The 24,829-nt window shown below is 43.1% G+C and overlaps 1 protein-coding gene across 1 annotated transcript in view; it reads left to right on the top strand.

Moving 5' to 3' along the window:
- The first annotated feature begins 984 nt into the window (after nucleotides 1-984).
- Nucleotides 985-24,829, top strand: part of LOC138261057 (UNC93-like protein MFSD11) — a 52,561-nt gene continuing 28,716 nt past the window's right edge. The window contains exons 1-6 of the mRNA XM_069209674.1: nucleotides 985-1,085; nucleotides 2,990-3,045; nucleotides 4,816-4,923; nucleotides 7,287-7,366; nucleotides 8,438-8,534; nucleotides 10,726-10,784. Coding sequence (XP_069065775.1) covers nucleotides 996-1,085; nucleotides 2,990-3,045; nucleotides 4,816-4,923; nucleotides 7,287-7,366; nucleotides 8,438-8,534; nucleotides 10,726-10,784 — 490 coding nt within the window. The 5' untranslated portion in view covers nucleotides 985-995. The remainder of the gene's footprint in view (nucleotides 1,086-2,989; nucleotides 3,046-4,815; nucleotides 4,924-7,286; nucleotides 7,367-8,437; nucleotides 8,535-10,725; nucleotides 10,785-24,829) is intronic.

The following is a 24,829-nucleotide window of genomic DNA, read 5'->3' as shown; positions in this document are numbered from 1 at the left end:
GAGAAACACAAAACGAGGCCCATATTGGCGTTTGCTAAATGCCTGTGGTCAAATGTCATTTAGCCAACCAAAATTTACAATGCACAGTCCCACACTTCTTCTCTTTATGGTGCTGAACTTTGGAGCTTTGTGCATTTGAAACCACTGGAAGGACTGAAACAATGTTTTTCAAATTATTACTTAGGATATGAAAAAGTACTGCAAACCTCCCTATGATAGTCTGTTCTTGATCTAGGACTATTACTTCTTAGAACATAAGCGAAGACTGAAATTCAAGGCTTATTCGGATTAGATTCACGGTTCACCCACTGGATGCTGACATTCCTTTTATGAAATATAGATAAGGGATCTTGCCTTTGGCCCATTGTACTGCAAATTAGCCAGATCTTCACTCTGTCCTTATTGCAATGATTCTGAAGGAACTCAGTGCATTTCTTTCTATTTTGTCCATTATATTATGATCACGGAAAGAGATGGATTATACTCGCTTTTAGAAATCTTGGGGTGAGTGATCGTGAAACACCATTTGGACTAGCTGGACGTCCAAGATTCCTACAATAGTTTTTTCTGTATCTAGCTTTTTATTATTGGAGGATAAAATAAATGGTTATATGGATCTTATATGTTGATTACTAGTGTTTTCTTAGCATAATGTATAACTTTATATATGGAAGATTCTTCTTGTATAAAATATCTTAACATCTTACCTACAGTCAATATAATTCAAATTTTGTATCTGAAAATATGATGTTTTATGAGTAATAATGCCTCCAATAAACGTATTGGTTAATTAAAGTAAAATTATAGCTGCCCCTGACATAAAGTAGTGACTGCAATGAAACATGCATGGTTTCACTACACCACCGTACGGCCTACTGTGTACATACATTAAAGGCACATATTAAGAATGCAAGCCAGAAGCATGGCATTTGCTTACGCTTGTTTCTTTTTTTTTTCGTTGCCGCATATTTCTAGATATCTGAACTCTCTCTGCCATGGGAGTGTCCGGGATGGTGAATGTCCTCATCCTCGGGGTGTCCTTCCTGCTGATCTTCACTGCATTTTCCACATGTGGAAATCTGGCGGTAAGACGGACATTTATTTCTAGGTGGGGTTAGTGATCACACCACTGGGCAGATTGCGGATCCCATAGACTGCCTCAAGGGTCTGTGCCAATTCCTACTAGAAACTGCTGTCAAAGCACTAAGGTGTGAAACTTGCATGAAGGAACTGCAGGAGACCAGAACACCTGCATTATGGATGGCTGAGAGGCGATTAATGGAGCGAGCGAGAAAGAGAAAAAGAGCGAAAGAGGGTGAGAGAGGGCAAGAGAGAAGGGAAACACGTATATAGCACACTATAACATTACACCAAGTGGATACTCTGCAGTCGGCAAAATGGAGAAAGGCAGGTATGTTGAAAGACAGGTGAGGGTAGAGGCAGCTAGAACAGGCGTCTCCAACGAGTAGCTCCTGGCAGCTCTTCGGCTTCCTGTAAGTAATATATAAGCTAATTTGGAGAAAGAGAGATTTCCAAATATACAAAAAGCTGACATTTGACTGAAAAATCTTGCAAAATTAACAATAGTATCGCCTAGGTGCCAGGGACATTGTAGCTATGGCTGTCATGCATTACCCACGTAGAGGCATGCACCGATTACAACGCTAATAGTGTTGGTAGCTCAGGATGATTTTCATTGAACATGAGTATCTCTTATTACAGAAAAGGTTGGAGACCCCTAAGCTAGAAGGAGACCTGAGGGAAGAGTGGGAAACCTGCAAGAGACACAAAAATGTGCACGAAGACCATGTGAATGGTTGATCATTTACAAAGATGTGTCATAGAGGATATCCTGAAGGCGAGGGAAGTACATGCTTGGATTTGATAACTGGTATATAGACGAGGAGGACCTATAGGCGTGGAAAGAATGTACAGAGAGTTACAAATATAGAAGCATGTAGGGCTGGACCTGCAGGTAAAATAACACATAATGAGTGGTGAACATGGAAGGATATGCAGTTGGGAGAACTTACAAGTGGAAGAACAGCAAACAGGGAGAGGATAATTTAGAAGCAAGTACTGCGGAGAAGCGACAGGCTATGTTATGTCATGTTATGTTAGGTGGGTTTTAGAGTGTTCAGACATGGTTAGGTCTCTTGGAGCTGAGAGGGAGTGCAGATTGCAACAGAATTAGAATAGAAAACTTTTTCCTTTTTTTCCTCAAACTGGCCAAAAACAGGTATACAATTCCTGCAATTGTGAGTTAACCCCATGGAATGGAGAATAAATGTGTGGACCTAGAATGACAGGACCTGTGTTCGAGTGTTGATCTCAGCACTTGTTTGCAAATTGTGTAGTCTAGGGATAAACATTGAATGTCCTTTTGCCATTTGAAGGCAGTCTGTGAATAGCAGCTCTTTGTTATCAAGGGGGATGCATACAGGCCTTAGATGGCCTTAGCAGTCGGGCTACAAAGTTGTCACTGGGGCACAGGCAGCACAAGGCGAGGGAAGCTCAGATCGGAGGGCTGCTGTGTCCTCACACTGCCAAGGCAGAAACAGCCACTCTGCCTTTAAGCACTTGTAAGATCAGTCTCAGCTATAGATGCTAAATACTGCAAAAGATGCTGCGATTGACACACTCCCTTCAGAGGATGGAGCCTGGAGTGTGTCTCCCTCAAACATAGGCTCATGCAGGCCTGCCCTGCTTATCATCCTCAAACCTCACACAGGTTCATGCGTGCAGCTCGGTGGTGGCATCTCACAGTGTTTAGAAGTCACCATTGTGAGACCAGGCCCTCTTACCTGTGTTGCAAGACTGCGAGCTTACTGGACCCCCTTGCGGTGAACCCAGACTATTAGCCCCGAGATCCTGCGCACGTGGATAAATGAGTGTTGCGCGTAAGAAGTGATTATATCTGCCTGTATACACTGCAGCTCTGTTTTCGTTTGCAAACTTTTAACCTACGTATCTCTTGTTCTTTTGGCAGCAAACCGTTACAAACAGCGTGACAAATTCCACTTTTACTGGCAGTGGGTACTACAGGTAACTTTAACCCCAGATGTATGTTTTCCCTTGTCCTGTCTGTGTGCACTTTGACATGGGTTTTAAAAGGAGTGCGTTCAGTTTCAGACTCTGTCATCTAAGAAACCCACCTCATGTCACTTACAATGCGAACCTTGGATATTAGTGCAGCAGCATCCTTAGTCTGCTGCCATTTAACGGAGCCAGTGAATGGACTTATATTGCATGGCATGTAGCCTTTGCAGTATCAGACAGGGTACACTTTTTGAAGCACAGATGAAGGCCACTATCATTTCCCATGAGGCTGAAAGTCATAATAAGATCCAGGCATCCCCATCCTCAACCTCCCTCAGGATCAACACCACACCACACCGTAGAGAGCTTCACTGACTCCCAATACAAAAGCATTCACAGTTCAAGCTGCTCGCCCACAATGTCAAAGCACTACACAACACAGGCCTGACATATGAACAGCTGCATCCAGTGGTTCCCAACCTTTTCACTTCCATGGTCCCCCACTTTATCATTACTGGAACCCGGGGACCCCCACTGAATCATTATTGGAATCTGGGAACCCCCCACTGAGTCATTACTGAAAGCTGCGGGCCAAATATGTTAATATTATTTCATTTTCTGAGCAGTCGCGGACCTCCTGAAGAGTCTTCGCAGACCCCCAGAGGTCCCTGGACCACACGTTGGGAACCACTGGCTGCATCTCCTTCCTCCAACCATCCAGGCACCTCCGCTCAGTCAGACTGTTACTATCACTCATCCCACACACACACGGGAACAGAACCAGAGGTTGAGCCTTCTCATTGCTCCTAAAAAATGGAACAACCTCATACTTCACTCAAAGCCCCCTCCATGCATCTGGAATTCCGTATGAAGATGAAGCCCTGGCTCTTTGACGAATCCCACGTCCCTGCCTTCGGAGCCAGGCTTCTATGCCTGCTCAGCGCCGAGATACCCTTGCGGGTGACAGTGCGCTTTACAAACACATAACGTGATATCACAGGCATCTCTTCTTCAAACATTCTGTACCACGTGTAGTCTATGTTACCATGGCAATTGATGACTTACCCCCATATTCCAAATGGCCTAAATCTATCTAAATGGTAGTAGTCCAATGAGAAAAGCCCAGCTTGCAAAGCCTCAACTAGGGGAAACAGGAAGTCCTTCATGTTGCATTTGAGACCATTAGCTATTTGGTGCCATGGGTTTAGGCCCAGGGCAGCAAAAACATAAAGCAATTTATAATGATGATTTGTGTGCGTCAAGGCAGCAACACTATTCCTCCAAAAAATAAAACACAGGGAGAGACAGTCGCCATTTTCTGAAAGTGACTTGAATGGAAAATATGGTGTTAATGTATGAGGTCTCCATCAAGCATTATTAGCTCTCTTTTCAGTTCTTGGATCACATGAAGTAGGTGAAAGCTAGGGGGTGCACAGTGGCTTGCTTAGAAGATCATGGAAAGAAGCTTGTAGATGCCACAGCATAGTGATATGGATTTGCTCTATATGGATGGAGGATGTCCCTATGCCAGGGAAGGAGTAAGGCACGTCATTGTGTCATCTTTCAACCAGACACAATTCTCCTTGAGTTTATGCACTAAAAGGGGATACTATCAATGTGGAGGTAAGACTGGCACTCAGAAACGCTTGACTCCAAGTTCATGGGCCCTACACTCCCTTCCAGGCTGCCTGGGTGCGTAGGAACTGATTCTGAAGTGTACTTGGCAGTTGCCATCCTACTGCAGCTAAGTGATCTTTTCTGTTTTGCCTTTTGCAGTCTTGCGGTGATCTACGGGGTGTTCTCCGTTTCTCAACTCATGGCTCCCCCCTGGGTGGCTCTTCTGGGTCCCCGGATCTCCCTCATCCTCAGTGGGGCGTTTTACAGGTGAGTGAAGTTCACGACAAGTAGTAGGAGACTACAGGCCTCTCAGCACAGCTCCGAGGTCATTGCTGTCTACAATAACAGAAAAAAACATGTCCCAGGAATGGACGCTCTGAGCGATGGCACCGCCCCTGTGTTTCCTTTTGTTCTGACATTCTTTAAACAATGTCCTTCTTCTTCTGTACATCTGTGGATTGTGTGGTTTAGATTTATATATTTGGCTTGTGCCTCAATATCTTGACATTGACAGGACCACCATGACAGCATTTCCTTCCATAGTTAAGACATGTCTCCCGGGTCAGCGGATATCTCTAAATTTGGATGGCAAAGGACCCTCAGTTTGACAGGAGTAGAGTTCTTGCCATAAAAGTATCATCCTCCCTCCACCAAATTCTACATCAGGACCTCAGTCAGGACCTCCGTCAGGCTGCCTCACACCAAATCAGGCTGAGGCAGACTGCACAGGAAGGAAACATGTAGACACAAAATTGGGCCACCAGTACTCTCTGTTTGATAATAGGAAATGTATTAAACAGAAAGGCTATGGGGAGATAAAATGTAATACATTTGAATCATTAAACAAAGTCAAACAAAAAAGCAGTACTGATTAACATTTTATGGAAAACAATGAACACCACACCAGCAACCCTATTGAAAACACGACAGTCTGAACCTCAAACTTAAAGAAACCCCAACTGGCATCAGTAAAACTTTTCAAGACAATATTAAATGTATTATGGTGTAAGCAAATGGTCCAGGAGGGTGAGGTAGTAGCTTGCCCACAGGCACAGGAATAGATTAAAGATCATACAAGACGGATGTTGTAAAAAGTAATAAGTTATGTCACCTGCAAAAATTATGGTCTGTGAAGATGGATAATAAGCACGCTACCTTGAAAATATAGGTACAATGGCGCTGGAAGGGCAACAAAGTACTGACAGGCCTGAAAGGTCTGTTAAAAGGAATAAAATTAAGGACCTGATTCAGAGTTTGGCTACCGGAGGTTAAACCAGTGGTTCTGCGGAGCACTTTACTCCTGCCGTATGAGGGTCCTCCGCCCGCAAAATGTAGAGATGTCCTCTGGCACATCAGAGATCCCTGAACATTGGCAGGATTTGCTGTCGTGGTTCCTGTCAATGTATTATAAGTTTAACCCACTATGGGTGTTGTCTGCTGTGGTGTGGGGATCATTTTGCAGTTTTCATTGGCCGTCACTGCCAAATTTTACCTGACAGTGGCTGACGGTGAAAACTGATATTTGGGCCACCAACTGTAAATCAGGTGCGAGGTTGAATGACCAGTCCTCCAATGCCCTTACTCCATCGGGCCATTGGATGAGTATGTCAGCCATGGACATGGCGTAGTCTCCATCACTGACATATTTCCCTATCACTATAGTGTCAAAGTTGTGACTCAGTCTGTGTGGAGGTAAGAATATGTTTTTCCATGCTCGCCCAAAGTGAGAAAGCCATCCTAAACTTCAGGGATCACTGGCTCCACTGGTCTCACCAAAGAAAGCCACTCCAATGATCACATTTGTCAAGGTTGTGGTTCCTCTGGTCATCTCTTTGCATTCTTCTTGGACCAGACATGGAGGATGCAAGTAGGTGTGCTGAGGGACTACTACCTCAATGCTATAGGGATCCTGTGAACCCTGACGAACGCCTAAGAATCTTTTTGGGCTGTTAGGAGGGCCAAATCATCTTGGTTAAGACAATGAGGAGACATAATACCTCGTTGCATCTAACCAGTTTTGTGATGCTGCCCTGTATACTCTCTTATAAAGAGTTACTCATAGGATTTACACTGAGATAGTTTTATTACTTAATCTGGATGCCCAAAAAAGTCTGTAAGAGCTACTCCCTTTGGAGAGTGAGACCACATTGGTGATAGTTTCTAAACAAGGTGGGGCGGAATTGCCTATGATGAAGTATGCCACAAGATAGTGGGTGAGGCTTTTCCATCCATACCTTAGTGATGTTCACGCAAGGACATTTTGGTTTAGATTGAATTGATCTGGGTGCAAAGTAGACATATTTTTTGAAGTGTTCTACTTTTGTTTGCAGGGGGTGCGTACCTTAGGATGCAGGGCAGTTGTTTTCTAATTGTTGGTCCTCTTGGTGATGGTTGTGATACCTCAAAAGGCAGGCAGGTGTGCTTATAATTATTTCTCTTTGGACTTGCCTATGAAGGGGAGAGATATCACTATGCAATTTGGCTGTTTTCTAATTGTTTCTCTCAACTTTTGTTGTCTGTGGATTCGATGCCTCAGGATGGTTGTTTGTGGTTGACCCTTGTGGCGATGGGTGTGATTCCCCTGAATACATGTCTTGTTTCTAATACTTTGTCTCTGTTTCTCTTGACAGTGGGTATGCAGCTGCTCTCACAACCCCAAGGAACTGGTCATTTTACCCTACTTCAGTGCTCCTGGGGGTGGCCGCTGGCGGTGAGTTCATACTGCCTGGCGTCTCAAGTTATGTGATGTTTACTAGAAATTGACATATTGATCAAAATTGCTGGATTGGGCATTGAGCACAGTGAAGATTAATGTATCTATGGGTAGAATATAAGTAAGCCCAGTCAACCTTGTTAAAGACTTTTTTATACATCTTTGCTGATTGTTTTTTCCCTGCGATCTGTTGTTTTTTGTCTAAATGTTCAAGACCTGTTTGAACCATTAATTTTGTGGCTTTTTATCTGATTTACGAAACACTCTCTCCTCTTTATGATTTCTTTTTGCCTTATTAGACATCCCAGGGAAGAGGGTGAGGCATGGGTAGGGATGGGATTAAAACAAGAGCATAAATAGTGAGGTGGCACAGAGTAAGGAGGTGTAAGGAGCAGACCACAGCATCACCCACTGTCACATGGAATGCACTGTGAATGTTGCAGAGCATCCCACATTGTAAAACTGTACAGTGTACCCAGCAGCACCATGAACATGCAGTCTTAGCAGGTACCAGCAGACAATGTGAAGGTGGAACCACAGCACACATGGATCTAGTGGTACCGCAGCACACATTAATGTGGCACCATAGTAGGGAGTATCCGTAGGTAGCAAACAGCATGAGCGCCACTCAGCAACAGGCAGTTTTGGGTTTGAAAGCAGGCATTGCCAGCATTCACATTATCCAGTGGAGTGAGTCTGCACCTGTGATAGAGTGTGCATGTGGTTCAGCAGCAGACAGTGTGAGTGTGTATGGCAGAACAAGTGAGTGTGCACACCAGACAGACTGAGTATGCCCCAGATGCTGGCAGTGTGGCTCTGGACAGCAGCAGTGTGGGTGTAAGTCAGATACAGTGAGTGAGTGTGCATCCACCATGCAGGTTTAGTGAACATGCAGGAGCTGGCAGGGTGGGTGTCGCACGGCATTAGATTGCGGAGTTTTCTTGTGTAAGTCACGCAATGCAAGCAGAGCTGTGGCACAAAGCAACGTGCGTTAGTATTAACTGCACAGAGTGGTGCACGGCCGGTGAAGAATGTTTTACTACTTGTACTGTTCTTTCATTTTCGCAGTTCTCTGGACGGCTCAAGGACTGTTCCTCACCGCAAACTCCAGTTCCCACAACATCCACAAAAACACAGGCATCTTCTGGGCACTGCTGCAGTGCAGGTAAGTTAATTTTAAAGTCTGTCCTTTGTATCCCACATTTCAAGAAGAGAACAAAGGGGCAGATCAGAACCACATGGTGAAGAAAGGTCCCTGGTTGTGATGGAATAGAGATGCAATAAATGTCTCTGGCATGAGGAAAAATTGGCAACTTTGAGAAAAGGATAAAATTTAGAACACTTGAAGAATGTCTTTCATTTAGTTCCAGCTTTCATAGATTCATTCAGCAATGCTTCAGTTGTATGTATAACACTCATGTACACCAGATGTAACTGACTTAGAATCCTAAATCGTGAGAAACGTGAAAGCACAAACAAATGAGCTACTTAAAGTCAATTCATGAAATATCACCAGTATTTTACAATTTGAGCTTTATTCAAGTCCACATATTGTAATCTGTGTTAGCAGACTCGACAGTAGAAGCTTTAGGCCAGTTCACTAGAAGTCAGTCTGATTTTGGTCACATGTTGTTTGTACTATAATAAGCAGGGTGTGCACTGGACCAAATCTGGGTAGAACAGAGGCAGCTTTGAGATGCTCTTGAATTCACAAGAATAAGGTCAAATGCAAATGTATATGTTCTGTGATACTTAATACAAGTCATAAGAACAAAAACTAGACAGAAATGTAAATGTCAATTAAAAAAAATAATAACATTAATAATGCATACATGTAGCTTTTAAACTCTTCAGCTTGTGGCAGGCTTGGGAACGAGGTAATGGGGGGATTACATTATCTGCTCAAAACTATGCATTATGCTCAGGTGAGATGGCTGAGGTTAGAGCTAATGTCTCCTACTTCCACCACCACTAAAACAACTAAACATCATTTCATCCAGTAAATCACATAGAATTCATCCAGAAGACCCCACCCCTCGCCAAGACTAGGACACTTCTTCTCAGCTAGGCTCCCTTCTCTTACAACAGATGACCTCCACCCCCCCCCACTAGAGCTCACCAGACCCTCATTTCATCCACTAGGCAACTTCTCCATGGATTAAAAACTTTTTCCACATTTCCTCTGCTAAAACCTTCTCAACCTTAAAAGACTTTTCCCCCATTATCACCAGTCTCATTTGCTAGATGACATCTCCTTGAATACACCCCATTTCCACAGTCAAGGACATTCCTGCAAAATGCCTCATATGCTGCACTAGAACTTGTTTTCTACACAATAATGCCATCTACTTCCATAGAACCCATCATCATCACTAAACACCATATCATCCATATGACCCCACCTGCTCCTATAGAACTCATTTGCTCCTGTAGGGCCCATCAGCGTCATTAGACCTTCTCTGGGACACTCGGCAATACCTCCCTCACTAGGCCCCATCTTCCCTTCCAGACACCCACCTCTCCCCCAAAACAGTGGCCTCATTTAGAGTTTGGCAGCCGCTTTGCTTTGCCAATAGAAACCTTTGACTGGGGCTGGAGATCTCACTATGGTAAAGTATAGAGAAAAGTAAAGTGGTTATTTCACTTGAAAAAGCCTCTCCCTTCTAATAGTATGGCCCATTTCCTGCCTCTCCTCCCTGTCCCTCCTGCATTTACTATTAAAACATATACTTACATGTGCGGAATCACCACACAGAAAAAGGAGATGTGGAGGAGGAACCTCCGCACGTAGGTTTGTGAATAACATTTTGTAGTATGATAAAAGTACTATTGTAGAACTACTAAGTGTTCTAAAAAACAGTTTGTGAATTGGCCCCACAAACTCCTGCTTCGGGAGTTTGTTTTTGAAAAATAATGCTGTGCAGGCACGCTGAGCTTTGCACCTGCACCACAGTCACCATGGCTGTGGCTCCTCTGAAAAGACATAGATTTCCACCAGGGAGGTGGAGATCTCCAACTACTGTGGGTTGTAGTCAGCCACAGCTGCAGAGTACATTCCTCACTGTCCTGAGGATGGAGCACAGCCTTCCAGGGCTAAATAAGCCCAACGTTTCTTACACTACTAGACAATTTCTTTGTAGCCCTCTCCCGTGACTCGCAGTAATGCTTCAGGGTGGTGTAGTAATGGGCTGTTTCTGCATCGACAACACACTTGGCTTTGGGGAAACAGTGGTTGTGTTTTTTGACTCAGTCTGTGAGTTCTCCCATGTATCAGTTTCTCAGAAGCTACCTTATTTCTATTCTCCCTGTGTCCATTGAGGATCTATTCATAACACTTGTGCTTCTTATTATTTCAGCTCTGTGTTTGGGAACCTGTACGTCTATCTGGCATTGGATGGAAAAAGCAGTATCTCAGGTATAGACGTGCAACAGGAGTTATTTTTCCAGCTCATGTTTGCTGCCTCATTATATCATGGTCTGCAATGGGATTGTACATTGAGGGCATGCAGGAATGGAATGATTGAAGCCAAGAGTCTGACTGAGGCAAAGAGAATGGTACACGTGTCATCATGCCTGGGTTACAAACACTGCTTTCATTTCCATGCATGAGCATCCATTAGCCAGGGGAATCGCTGCGATTTCCAGAAGCATACTGACTACAGCAGTGAAAGTGAAGTTTCTAGGATATTTTTTTATATAAGGTTTTGACAAAGGTTAAAATACATCCATAGTATTAAAAAAAATCAAATTATTATCTCTTTAATTGCTTCTGCTGAGCCTTCATCGGGATAGCCAATTAGACCAGGTAACAATTTAGGTAAGTACTGTTTAATACCTTATCAACTCCAAATCTCTGGTTTTGAAGTTCAAGCCCACTTGTGGGAATGAAATACTCAATTTGATCGTAAAGTTTGTTTAGAGTAGAAATAATCAAACATTGAACACAATTAAGAATGAAACTGAGACACAAATGACAACAGGGTTTTGTAGCAGAATGCCATTTAAAGCACAAATTCAAGACGCCAAGGCAACTTGTACAGCTTTACAAATGTATGACTTATACCACTGGTCACCCTGTAAGGCCAATGATGGAGAGGCACCTACAAAGCAACTGGAACACAGGGTGGAGGACAAGGCAGCGTTTGGGGGGGCGGATTCTACAAAGAACTTATCACAGAATCTACGTGGCAAGACATCACAGAGCAACCAAGGTTCTTCGCCAAATCATAAAGGACTGTTTTCTCAGAGAGCAGGATAGTGTCACAGAGGGTCATTGTTTCAAATCTGACAAAATTTCAAGATGTGCTAACAAGCCAACCAAGTGATAGCTGTGTATTTCCTGATCCCAAACAAGGGCTGGGCATTACAGACAATTTTGGACTTCATGCCATTGAAAACACCTCAGAATCCAAACTTCTTCATGCAGAAATGGCCTGTAGCAGTACTGGAACCGTGGGGGTGGTGTCTTCATGTCAACACTAAAGTGAAAGGATGTACAAGTCAATTTATTTCACAATAGGGAAAAAGCAGTGTCAATCCAAGGCATTGATGTTAACCATCAAGTCGGCATCAAGAGTGTTCTCCAAGTGCCTTTCTGTAGAAGGCTCCACTTTCAGAGAGGGTGTTTTCAGGTCTACTTACTAGTTACGCAGTTTAAGCGCAGGCTCCAAGATAGCACATCCTCTAGGAACATGCAGTGCAACAAATGTGCCGGAAACACTTAACAGTGAACTCTAAAAAGTCCATATTTTATCCAATATCAAACATCTCATTTTTGGGAGAAGTCAGACATTTTTGGTTCTTTGTACAGGTCATTTCATCCACTGGAAAATAGGTCAAGGTCTTGATGGACGTGATTTGTTTATATCTGGCCCACCAATATCGCGAGCGCTGACGTGCCCATACCAAATAGGTGCATAATGAACAATGTGTCCCAGTATGTAAAGCAATCTTCTAAAAGGTGGAAAAAGAAAAACCTACTCAAAGAATGGTCATTCAGGCTGCTGTCTCTACAAGTGACCGTCACAACAGATGGTGCCCTGGCAGGCTTCAGGGATGCTGCAGGTTCCAGCAATACAGCAAATACAAGCAATCTAGATACACTGCTCCATAGCAAAATTTACATAATTTGCCTGGAGCATAGTTAACAAGCTGTGAGAAAGAAACAAAAAGTACAATTATAATAACTTTTTATTTTTTAATCACAACTTGTTCATTGTACTCCATACAGATCATGTAAATGCTTAGTAGTGCAAAGTTGGCCTTAACGAATTACACACTTTAGGTAGCAAGGGTATTTCAATTTGCCTAAGTGGTACATCCAAACTAGTAGCGACAATCTATGAGGTAAGTGCGGTTCCTAGTGCCATTGCTACCATTAGAAAGTCAATTCCAAAGTTCTTGGCTAAAGATCAGTGGCCTGGACTTATGGTGAGCAGCAAGACTCTTAGCCTCATATTTATACTTTTTTAGCGCTGCATTTGCATCATTTTTTGACGCAAAAGCGGCGCAAACTTACAAAAAACAATTGTATTTTGCAAGTTTGCATCGCAGTTGCGTCAAAAAACGGCGCAAATGCGGCGCTTATAAAGTATAAATATGGGCCTTAGTGTTTTCGGGTCAGTGGTGTAACAATCTGTTGCACTCTACGCAAAGCAGTTTTTGAGAAGACAAGGCATTTCTGTAGAGAGCACTTTGCAAAATATGTTCCTCCACACAAGCCACACTTCAGGCTCTCAGAACGATCGAGCAGTTGGATTTCTTTGGATGTTTGCAGCATTGGTACTGATCCAGTCTGGGAAACTGTCCCTATTTCTGGGGTCCCGTGAATCTTTCCTTCTCAGTTCCGAGGGGTAGAGAGTTACAGTTGTCGAACATTTAAATGATTTCTGTTCAACCCAAATGTCACACAATGATATTCAGAGTCATATCAGTGGTTCATAGGGACATTATTACAGACTCAAAGTCAACGTTACATACATGAGTTTCAAAACCATAGTATAGATATATAAAATCACCAAAGCAGAATTAAAGCGTTGTACAGTATTAAACTGAGTCAGCATATACAACACCAAGACTTTGATCGTCGCAATACGGAAAATCAGAAAAAGCATGTGGTTCTTGGTAACCAGAACCAAGTTCTCCTGCTTAACCATTTAAACTAAACCCTGAACTATTCTAATTATATTTAAAATAGTTGAGAAAGGTCAGCAAAAAGAAATTCTGTAGAATAGACCTGCATCTCGGAGAGAAAACATTTAAGAAAACAAACTCCACATTGCAAGTTAACTGAAAAAAGAAAAATATGTGTCGACTTTCACCCCAGCCAAGTAAATAGAGCATGAATATACTTTCAGAATAAATGAATCCTAAGCATTACATATGAGAATATACTAAATGAATATGCAGAATAATTCTTTCAAAGCATTAGTTTCGAATCAAGATACATTAAACGCTACTTAAATGTGATATCCAGGGGTGCACTACACTCATATGCTTTGCAGTGCAGTAATAATATAAAACATTTCATCATGTTATACAAAATGTGACCACCAAATTGCTACCACCAGAAAGTGTCCACCCTTCGCATTCTTATTTCAGAGACATAGTCGCACAGCCAAACTACACTCTTTCATTACCATTGGCACTTGCAAGATGACCCTGAAACAGATATATTTCCCAGCTCACCATCTCCCAACATGTATCATGTAGCAACAAGGCAAAAATTGCAAACAATTGGAACAGAAATCACATGGCCTTCCATTCACAACTACAATATTGTGACTTCACATAATTTTCACCCATATCAGGAAGTAACTTTGTAATATCTAAAACACTGAAAAAATTATATTAAAAGAGATCATGAACCTAGATGAAAACATTATGCTTGCACTATAAAATTAACTATCCTCAGCACTTCACAAAAGAAAGTGTGAATGGTCTCATTTCATTAACCAAAACCTTGCTGCATTTGTTTCCGCATACAGCAGTACTAATCTGGCACAGACTCAGGAGAAATAAATATGCAGTTCTCTCTTGCTCTTACTAAGTTGCTTCAGTGCATCCACTCTCAGGCAGTCTTGGTGCAGTGCTCTTGGAGAAAACCTTCTGCCTCTTCAACTACGAGGTAGGTTGGGCAGAGATTCTCAACCTTGATTGCAAGGAAGCATTTCTGAAAGTTGCACTTTTTCGTAATCTATTCCAAATCCTAAGGTGAAAGATTTTACTTACCCTATATGTCAGGAGAGTTCTAGTAATATGAATATAGGACTGCCACACTCTTCTCTGAGGTTACGTACATTGTAATCTTCATATTTGCTTATCCAGGTGGATCCTTCTGTTTAATAAACATTGTTCCTATATTAAGAACAGTTCAGAGGGCTGAAACCAGCACTTGCAAAATTTATAAGAGGTGTGTAGAGCTCCACTTTTGGGCCATTCACCATAATTATGATCAAAGACAATATGAAGAAGATGATAAAACCTTCTGAAAACTGTATTTATCTAGTTTTTAACGTCAATGCCAACCTTCATAAAAAGGGCACATCTTGCGAAAGTCATGTAAGTTTAAGATCCTCTTAACTCGCAAGAGGCACACATTACATAGATATCTGCATCATGATGTCTACGTTTTTATTGAAGAAATGCTTTCCCAACAGCTCAAAGGTGGTAGAGTTTACAGATCCTGAGATGCTTTCATATTCCATTGCTTAACTGTAATCTGGAAATGTTGCTTAATTGAGGAGCATCAAGAAAGGTATGCAGGTGACACCAAGATGTGCCTGAAGTTGACCAGCCGAATATCATCCCAACACTAACACCTACCACCACAATGGCAGGAGAAACTAGAAAATCTAGGCAGCTATCACCTCAGCCAAATCCCAATGGGTTCTAAGCAGAGCCTTGAGTTGCACATCAAAGGAACATCTAAATGTGCCTCTTTCCAGGAATATCGGGGACTTCTTTCCTGGATTGGGCCTCAAATAATGTATTAATTCTCTGGTCAGCTCCAGAATCAAGTTCTAATATGCCCTACTTACTGGCCTCCCTTAGAGATCTCCCAGAGCTGCCCAGAGCTATGCTACGAACTCATTGCCAGAAAGAAAAAAACAATCACATTAAATCTATGCTAAAAACTTTAAACTGACTACTCAAGGTCATTTGTTGCAGCACCCCTATGGCTGCCTGTATTAGACATAAGGCTGTGCTTCAGAGTTTGCCGCCAAACTAATACTCTTTCCCAGGACAGGAAATCTGAGAGGTCGAACAACCCTGTATCTCAACCTCAAATGATCAAAATTGTCCACATTTGAGAACACTTTCTTCTACAATGCACCTAAAGTCAGGAGCTGCCTCCTCATGGAGTTACACGCAACCCCCTTCTTTATGCTGTTGTAAACTAACCTGATGAAGAACTTCCAGGGGTCCAGATGGTTGTTTCTTTTATCAGATGCCCCACATTAACTTCTGTGCTTCAACTTCTGTGAGGGATTTGAGTCCAGCCCTATCTGGATGATTGTTTAATCTCAGCAGATCAGGTCAGCCAGGTGACCATGGACTTCTTATCAACTCACAGAAATCACAGCTGATTCCAACACAGGATTGTGCCTTCGTCAGAGCCTGATTTCGCACAGACCTGGGAGTGGTTACTTTTTCTGACAACAGGGTCCCAAAGATTCAGTCACACATCTTGGCCCTTCTGTGCTCCCCTTCTCCGGGGGTTGCGGACTGGTTGAGAGTTCAGTGGGATCTGGCAGCCACTGTGTTTTTGGTGCCTTGGGCTCGATTTCATTTGAGCATTTTTGTACACTTCCTACTTCATGCCTGGGGTATCGCCTCAATGGATATGTCTTTCCTTCTTTCAGTGTAACGAGGTGTACGACAGGAATTTGCTTGGTGGCTGGATCCTTTGTGTCTTTGGAGGGGCGTCCCCTTGTCTCCAGCCCCTCCGGTGGTTATTACCACAGATGGCAGCATGAAGGGGTGGGGGGGCCTGCATTGCCTCTCATCAGGTGAAGGGTCTGTGGACATCTTCTCAGAGTGCCAGGTCGGTATCCTGGAGGGAACCTGAGGTGATTCATTTGGCACTCCCTGCCTTCTCATTTTGGATCCAGGACAAAGCTGTTCTGATCAGTATAGACAATATGACTGTAAAGGCATACATCAACCAGCGGGGAAAGCAAGGCTCAGCCCCTGTCTCATATCTCTGATCCATTTTGTGTTGGAGCCAGTCTCATCTCCTGTCTTTCACTGTGATTCATATTTAGGGTTTTCTAAATTCCTGGGAGGATGTGTTGAGCAGGGTGATTCCCTTCTCTCATGATTTTTGCCTCTGTCCCCAGCTGTTCACTCAGATTTGTCAGAGGTGGGGGTGCCCAGTGGTGCATCTGGTTTGAACATTCTACTTCCTCGCTTTTGTTCCCAGGGGAGTGAGCGGTCAGCTTGGGGGTGGATGCCCTATCCTGTCCCTGGCCTCAGGGTCTGCTGTTTGCTTTTCCTCCATTCCCTTTGATCCAGAGGTTTCTGCTCAGTGTGAGGAGAGAGGGAGCCCTAGCAGTACTGGTTGTTGTGGCTTGTGGCCGCTCTTCTTGGTTTCCTCTTCTAGTAAGGATGAAGGGGGGCAGGGAGTGATTGCTGCTGATGACTCCTTCCCCTCTGAGTTTCCCGGTTCTTCAGGTGGAGTCCCTGGTTTGTCTGCATTTGACGGTCTGGACACTGAGCAGTCTGGATTGATGGCTTTGGATTGTTCTGTTTCCATATCCTCCTCTGTTCAGGTTTCTAGTGACCTTCTATAGAGCCTCCCATGCTAGTCAGTGGGTTTCTTTTGGAAGATGGTGTGGGAAACAGCAGGTTAGTCATCTGTCTGCTTCTGTTCCCCAGATTCTCCAGTGTTTGCAGAATGGCTTTGCGTTAGGTCTGTCTTCTACTCTTTAAATGTAATGGGCCCCGGTCAGGGCTTTTTGTGCTCCCTGGGGTCCTCTAGTGGATTCCTATGGTTTGGTTTGGAAGTTGTTTAAAAGGTTGTAACAAAGGCCCCTGCAGCCCCCGCAGTGCGGGGGCCCGAGCTCCAGGCGGCCCCCTGAGCACAGTACCCTGGCATTAGAGCTCCTGAATGAGCCTGTAGTGGAACCCCCCATGTACTTTGAAGGGGGGGCCCTCAAGTTTCGTTCCACTGTAAGGATCTATGAGGATCGTTTGGTACTGAGACCAGGTCCTGGATTTATTTCTGAGGTCAATTCCAGCTTACATGCTCAGCAGGAAGTTATTTAGCCAGCTTTTTGTCCTGACCCCTCATTCATCTGAGAATGTTATGCTTCGTTCCCTGCATGTGTGGAGGGCTGTCTTGATATATCTTGAAAAGTTGGAATGCTTTTGCCAGGGTTCCTCTTTGTTACTGAATTTTGGGCTTGCCCGTAAGGTTTACAAACATGCTACGCAAACTTTGAGCAGGTGGTTTCGTACTTTTGGTTGCCTTGACCTATTCTCAGTTTGGTGTTCCTTCTCCTTTGGGGGTTCAGGGTAGGTCTATTCGTGGATTAGCTGCTACCTTAGCTGAATGCCAGGGGGCATCCCTCCACAAAATTGTTAGGGCTGCCACTTTAGCGATTCTTTCTATGCTTATTAAGCACTACAGGGTCTCACAGGGCCCTGCGATGGACGATCTTTCTGATTCAGAAGTATTATCTGTGGTGGTGTGAACCGTGGCTTGTTTCTTTCCACAATAAAGATTGTTGCTGCATCTCTTCAGTTGTCCTGGCTTGGTCATAGCTCATACTGTGATGAAGCCAAGCGAGAGCGGACTTGGAGTAATGCAATTACCGGTAAGTAATCAGAGCATAACCTTCTGTGCTTCTAGTTCTGTGTCTTTGTACATGCCTTGTAAAACTGGGTTTTCGAACTCTAATGTTGTCTAATTATTTTTAATTTTGGTTTTGCCTGTTAATTAATCTCTATTCGACTTGATGTCCCTCGCTTGCCGTTCCCTTCTTTTTATTGCTAAGTCTGACGGATTTGTCAGTGGTTAACCTGAGCCCACTCTTGTACATGCGTTTCTCTTTGTAAAGCGCTCTGTGTCTTCTAGGGGGCTGGGGGAAGAAATATAACGAAAAGGAAGTGTGGTCGAAGTCATACAGGTCCACTTGGGGCGCTCCGGCATCAAACCACAAGGTGGCGGCATAACGCCAATAATGTAAAACTTTAACAGACAGCGGCCGAGAGCCTGTTTTGTTTTGAAGAAGTTTTGTTCCCCCCTTTGCCTTGAAGCATGAACGAATATTCACTAAAATCCTAGGGTTAGCGAAAGTGACATCACTCGCCCTTTGACCTTCAGTTTCACTCAAACACACATGCTTTCACCTACACACACATTCACACTTACACACTCCCACGTAAACACACACACTCACTTCCAAACACACAACATACATTTAAAAGCACTTTTTTTACTTACCTCAACTGCCCTGAAGAATCATATTCCAGCTAATTGTACTCCATTTTCTATTACACTGATAATGAAGCATTATTTACTATTAGTGTAGGAAAAAACGGAAAGAAAACAAAGGAGTAGAGCCCCAAACACCGTCTATATTGACGAGCTGCGCCTGTGTTCCTGACACTGATTTGCCACCTCTGAGACCAGGGGTCGCAAATGCAGTGCCAGGGGTCGCAAAGGCAGTGGAGGGGTCTCACTTGCGACCCCTGGCAACCCATAAATGACATCCATGCCTTCAGGTTATGTTAATCGGTAGCTTAGGTATGCTTAATCAGACCTGCAGGGGTGCAACTGGACTCAAACTTCGGAGAGGACTAACACTTTGAACAATGGGGCCCGGGGCCATATTCAGAACCTGAGTCAAAACATCTTGTAGGAGCTCTCTTCACTGTTGTCATATGGTGAATAATATGGGGAGCATTTTTCTGGACAATATACAGCCATTTGGTGTATTTTAAAGCATACTTGATCAATAACATTGGTCTCAGTTTAATATCTTTTAATGGGGTTTAAGGTTTCTCCATCAAGGAATTTTAGGAGAATGAACAGTGAAAGCTACATTTAAATGCACATTTGACTAGTAGACCAAGCAGGATGTGCAATTTCGGGATCAATAAACGGCAAATTGGGCATCCCAAAATGCACTAGGCCAGTTGAATCAGTCTTAACCTATTGGGACGTAAAACAAATACAAGATATTTAGGCATATTTCCACAAAGGAGACTGTTCAAAATTTGTAGCAAATGGTGCAGTTTGAATCCATTTGTTTTGTCATTGTTCTTTTCATAACACATTTCTCAATACAAATAGGTTTATAAACAACAAAGATATCAACAAGTTGTGGCTGTGTATAGACGGTGCGCACTTCCAAGGTTTCTATTGTCCTGAATATCGAACGTTCATGATGGTATGTCTTATTAGACAGAAGGGAGTGCTCAAGTGGTAGTACACCCAGCCACAGGGTGTGGTAAGCTGTTACCTAAAAGGTCACAGTCCATGTATGAGAAGAAGAAAACCACGGCACATCACAGGATCAAGGTGAGGACACTTTATTCCTTAGTGTTAAATCAGGGCGAAAATCCTCTGATATGAAACGCACTAGATACGTAGTATGGAAGCATACTTGATAGAATTCCAAAAATCAAGAACTGAAGCGACGCCATACACACACGGCTTACAATAAACACAGACGCTTTGCAGACTTACCATGGTCTCTGGAATTTGATTACATCTATGCTACCATTTGTACACTCGGCTGTACAGTTCTTGATTTTTGGAATTCTATCAAATATAATCATATAGTCCACATTCTACAAGCCTTGAAAAAGTCAATGATGACGAAACACGTGTCGGCTGTTTTTTCACAAACATGAAAATTGTACAGTGCTTCCATACTACGTATCTAATGCGTTTCATGATATCAGAGGATTTTCGCCCTGATTTAACACTAAGGAATAAAGTGTCCTCACCTTGATCCTGTGATGTGCCGTGGTTTTCTTCTTCTCATACAAATAGGTTTATGTTAGAATACAAGCTTAATCAGATACAACAACTCTCTTGCTGTCCCTTGGAAGGATGTCTCATGTCGTGGCACTGTAACTTACAAAATAGTAAATCTATATTCAGAGGTAGTGCATGGTAATCTTGAGTTCCATCTCTCATCAAGTATTCATTGTTTTCATGCACTTGGCTAGGGACATTGCCTGAAATGCATGTATCATTTGGAAGGAATATGTTGTTAGCACATGAAGGGCAGACACTGAGTTTTAGGTGTGATTATAAATGAGGCCTCCAACCATACAAAATAAACTTACCTAGCATATTAACAGGTAAACCTTGTTTGGCCATTTACAAACGTGGCACTGTCCTGCCAGAAGCTGGTTTTGAGGTTCATCAATGCAATGGCAAGATCAGAAATTAAGAAATAACTCCAGTTCAAATATTCTTTGGTTCACACTCCTTTTCTTCCATTTAGAGGATTCAATGGGAGTCTGGTGGGAAACGCAATGTGGGTGAAGGAGTCAACCTTGAACAGTCATTAGTCGTGAATGTGGTTGGTGTCACTTCCACTTTGTAATTTTAGTCATTTGAAGTCCATAGCAGCAAAGATCCAACACCCATACATGTATCACATACATGAATAGTATTATCAGTAGAGGTGTGAATAATATTACTTTCTAGAAATATGCAGCAACAGTGCATGGAGAAAAAATGCTGCAACTTAAAATCTTACGCCTGTGGAATATGTGTTTTACACATAGCAGGGTGTATATATTTTATTGGAATCCTTGTGTGGGCCAAAGGATCATGAGATATGACATCTTTGGGTACTGTTCAGTAGAAGCATAAAAATGTATGTATAGAACAATGGTAGACTGACTTCTAACAGAAGTGATGTGTAGAAATTCAGAACATTTAAGAAAGCAATTTTGGATTAACATGGCTAATGAACCAGTATTCGCATATTTGGGCCTCAGCAGTAGGGTGCAGCTTGAGTGCTATAGCACATTGAACATAGGACCCAGATCAGGGCATAGTCCTTGTTTGCTCTTTGGGTCTCACCCCAAAAAAAGCAAAAAAGTGACGGATGGAATGCTTGAATTAACTTTTGCCACTGGTAATCACTTAGGCCCGTATTTATACTTTTTTTAGCGCCGCATTTGCTGCGCTTTTTGACACAAAACGGCGCAATTCTACAAAATACAATGGTATTTTGCAAGTTTGCGCCGTTTTTGCGTCAAAAAACGACGCAAATGCAGCGCAAAAAAAGTATAAATATGGGCCTTAGTGCCTCATTCTAGTCCATTGTTCTTTGCCCACCTTGTGACATCAGACTGGAACCAGCAATATGCATAGCAGCCTTGGTCCTTCTCCAATTTTGCATCTCTGCGAATGACATGTGCTGACTTTAAGTAAATCGCATTCATGCTATCAATCCCAGAAAGATGAAAGTTTCAGACACCCTACTGGACTTCAACGTTTATGCAGGTTATGTGTAGATGTCTGCAGATGGCCCAATAATGGTACATATTACTACCGATACGCAGTTGCCTGTAATGTGCATTAAACAGAATGGCACATTCCTTTTTCAAAAAGCAATATATCCTTTGTGCACTTTGTCACTTTATATTTATTGTGTTGCACAATATCGATGTCTTCGCAGTAGCAGGTGCGGAAAGCGATAATTGGAGCTTTGACCCATTTCACCCGTTCATTTTAAATTTCTAGTCACAACTCTTTTTTATGGAAAGAAACAATCATGTTATTTAATGATAACATAGATTTGTATTTCGATTGCCAAAGCAATAAGTACACACACAGGACTGTCATGGCTGCAGCGGTCCTCGCAGGAATATTTTGTTGTTGTGGCTGGAGGTCAGGTCAGCAGCTCCAGCCCGGCCGGCCTAGCCAAGGAAACCTGACGGGGGGGCTAAAGCCCTCTCAGCCCCCCGGAAGTTGCGCGCCTGGTACAAGTGCAGATTGTGCTTTCCTGACTGGCACTTCGCTTAGCCTGAAGGTATGCAGAACACAGCCACGTGTTTCGGTGTACATCCTGACAATTTCATGCTTTTAGTTGTTTTTTTATCTAGTGTCTCGCAGTGGTGGCTGTTGAACTTTTAAAGCAGTGCGGCGTAACCACGCCCCTTTAAGGTTGGCATGCGCGCCTGCAAAGCTAGCTTTCCATTGGGAGTTTGGAGTTCCCCTTGTGTGTCTCTCTGTGTTTTTTTTAAGAAAGAAAACAAGACCAAATGGCGATTTTCACAGCACACTTTTCAAATACATCGACCAACAGTCCATAGAGCCTGGTGGGTCAGTAAATATATTTTTCAATAATTTTATGGTGCGTCAGACAATCCTTGTCACCTCCAGGAGTTTTTGGGGGTCAACCTTCAATAGAAGGCTTTGAAAAAAATATATAGAGAAGTATTGTTTTATTATTCGTATGTTCACCTTTATGCACCTTTGATATCCTGGTAGCCGATATCATGACACAAGGATGTCTAACGGGACCTATCGGACCACCTTGGCAGGGACCACACAGCTGGGATCCATGTCTATGAGAGGTCTCAATGGCAGAGCTGGAATCACAGCTCATTCTGACACCGCTGCTGCACGCGCGGTATCCACTAGCACCGCCGCTTCCAGTGGTCTAGGGCGCCACCTGCAGGTTCAATAGTGTACAGTACCTACAGTGCCCTCAGAACGTTCTATCAAAACACTACAGTATAAGAGAGGGGCAGCCACTAATATTTCAACTGAGTCACAAAAACAGTTTTTTGGGGGTTCCCCCCCCCGTCAAAACTTTAAGAGAGCTGCTTTTGGTTTGAAAGGGGGTGGGTGGAAACATCATAATTTGGATCCTTGTCGGAGCCTAACCTGCAAGAAACATGTTTGAGTGCCCGTGATCTAGTTATGTATGTAAAGTGTATATTGCGGGCTTGATACGCTCAGCATCATCTTAGATTTTCATCCTTCCACGATACTAATTATTCCAAGGTGAGGGGGTACCCCTGAGAGCCAACACTGCCTGGGGAACTATCGATACCTTATCGTGCTTGATTGCCCCAGTTTGATTTTACCTCCTAATCACCAGTCCCGCTGGTTAAAATGATCAATAACATGCAGAATCATAATTTGTGCACCACATAATTGCACGTTTGCCCCCTTTGCAATCTTTTTGTTTTCCCCATGCAGACTCTGCAAGTGGAACAAATCGAGAGGGGTATATTGCTTCAAAACTCTGAATTCCACGATCTGGCCTAAACGATATTTGCTTCTGATCATGGTATTTTTGAGCGAAGCTTAACAAGGGACCAAGAGTGACTACAATCAGGATGAGTAAGAACACTTATTAAGTTGTAGCTCACTGCTGAGGGCAATAACGGTTGTTAATGCCCCAGAAACCAAGTTATAGGCTCATGCAGCAGACAAGGGACTATAATGAGGGCTGCATTTAACACGCATTATAGCCTGTAGTAGAAGGGCTATAAGGCTATTAGAACATTACACCCACCGGGTGGTAGAAAGTCACATGTTAGAAAGTGAGAGACAGAAATACAGACATTGGAATGCTGGACCAAAAGGTCTGTACAGCATTTATTGTCCCTGCTCCTCTCCATTGTCTTCTATGGAGCCTTCAGCATCCCATTTTTGTAATGATTAATGTCATTAAAGTGGCAAAATATAATTCCGTTTTTGGTATGTCATGGATATGTAGTTTATTACGATAACAAAGTTTAGAACTAAAGAACACACAATATCCTGATATTTTGCAAGTCTCACCTTCGACCCATACCAAGAGTGAAACAATTGTCTAGCCCTCAAGAGGTCCCCTCTCATCTGCAATAATCTCCGATGCATTTATAAACATTTCTATAGCCTTCTACGATATTTTAGCAGCTTTGTCAACCATTTAATCATGCTGCAGAAAATGAAGGGATGAATTGTCTTTTAACAAAACAGCCAAGCTGGGGTTAATCTGAGCTCCTCCCTCCCTATTTCAGACTCCTGTGACAAACATTATGGCCCAGATTTAAGAAAAGAGGTGCTACATTACATGTAGCGCCACTTTTCTTACAGCTCCTTGCGCCCTCTACCACTACCATGTGTGAGTCGTATTTATTATACGGCGCAGCATGGTGCAGGGTGGACGCAATAGCGTCAAAATGTTTGACGCTATTGTTGTACTGTTCAGGATTAGCACCAAAATGTTGGTGCCAATCCTGCAGAGTACATAGGGGGCATTGAAAACTATGGAATGCCCCCTTTCAACGCCTCCTCTGTGCAGGAGTTAAAAATAGCAGCAGAAAATGGCGCAGTGGAATCTCTTAGATTCCACTGCACCATTTTTGTGGGCCCCCTAATGTGGGAACGCCCCTCTTGCATGCATAATGTGGAGCAAGGGGTTACAAAGTGGCCTGTGCATGCATTGCGCCACTTTGTAAATATGGCACAGCAAATTTGGCCTC

The sequence above is a fragment of the Pleurodeles waltl genome, chromosome 10, assembly GCF_031143425.1.
Source record: "Pleurodeles waltl isolate 20211129_DDA chromosome 10, aPleWal1.hap1.20221129, whole genome shotgun sequence".
NCBI lineage: Eukaryota > Metazoa > Chordata > Amphibia > Caudata > Salamandridae > Pleurodeles > Pleurodeles waltl.
This window is presented reverse-complemented; position numbering and strand designations above follow the sequence as displayed.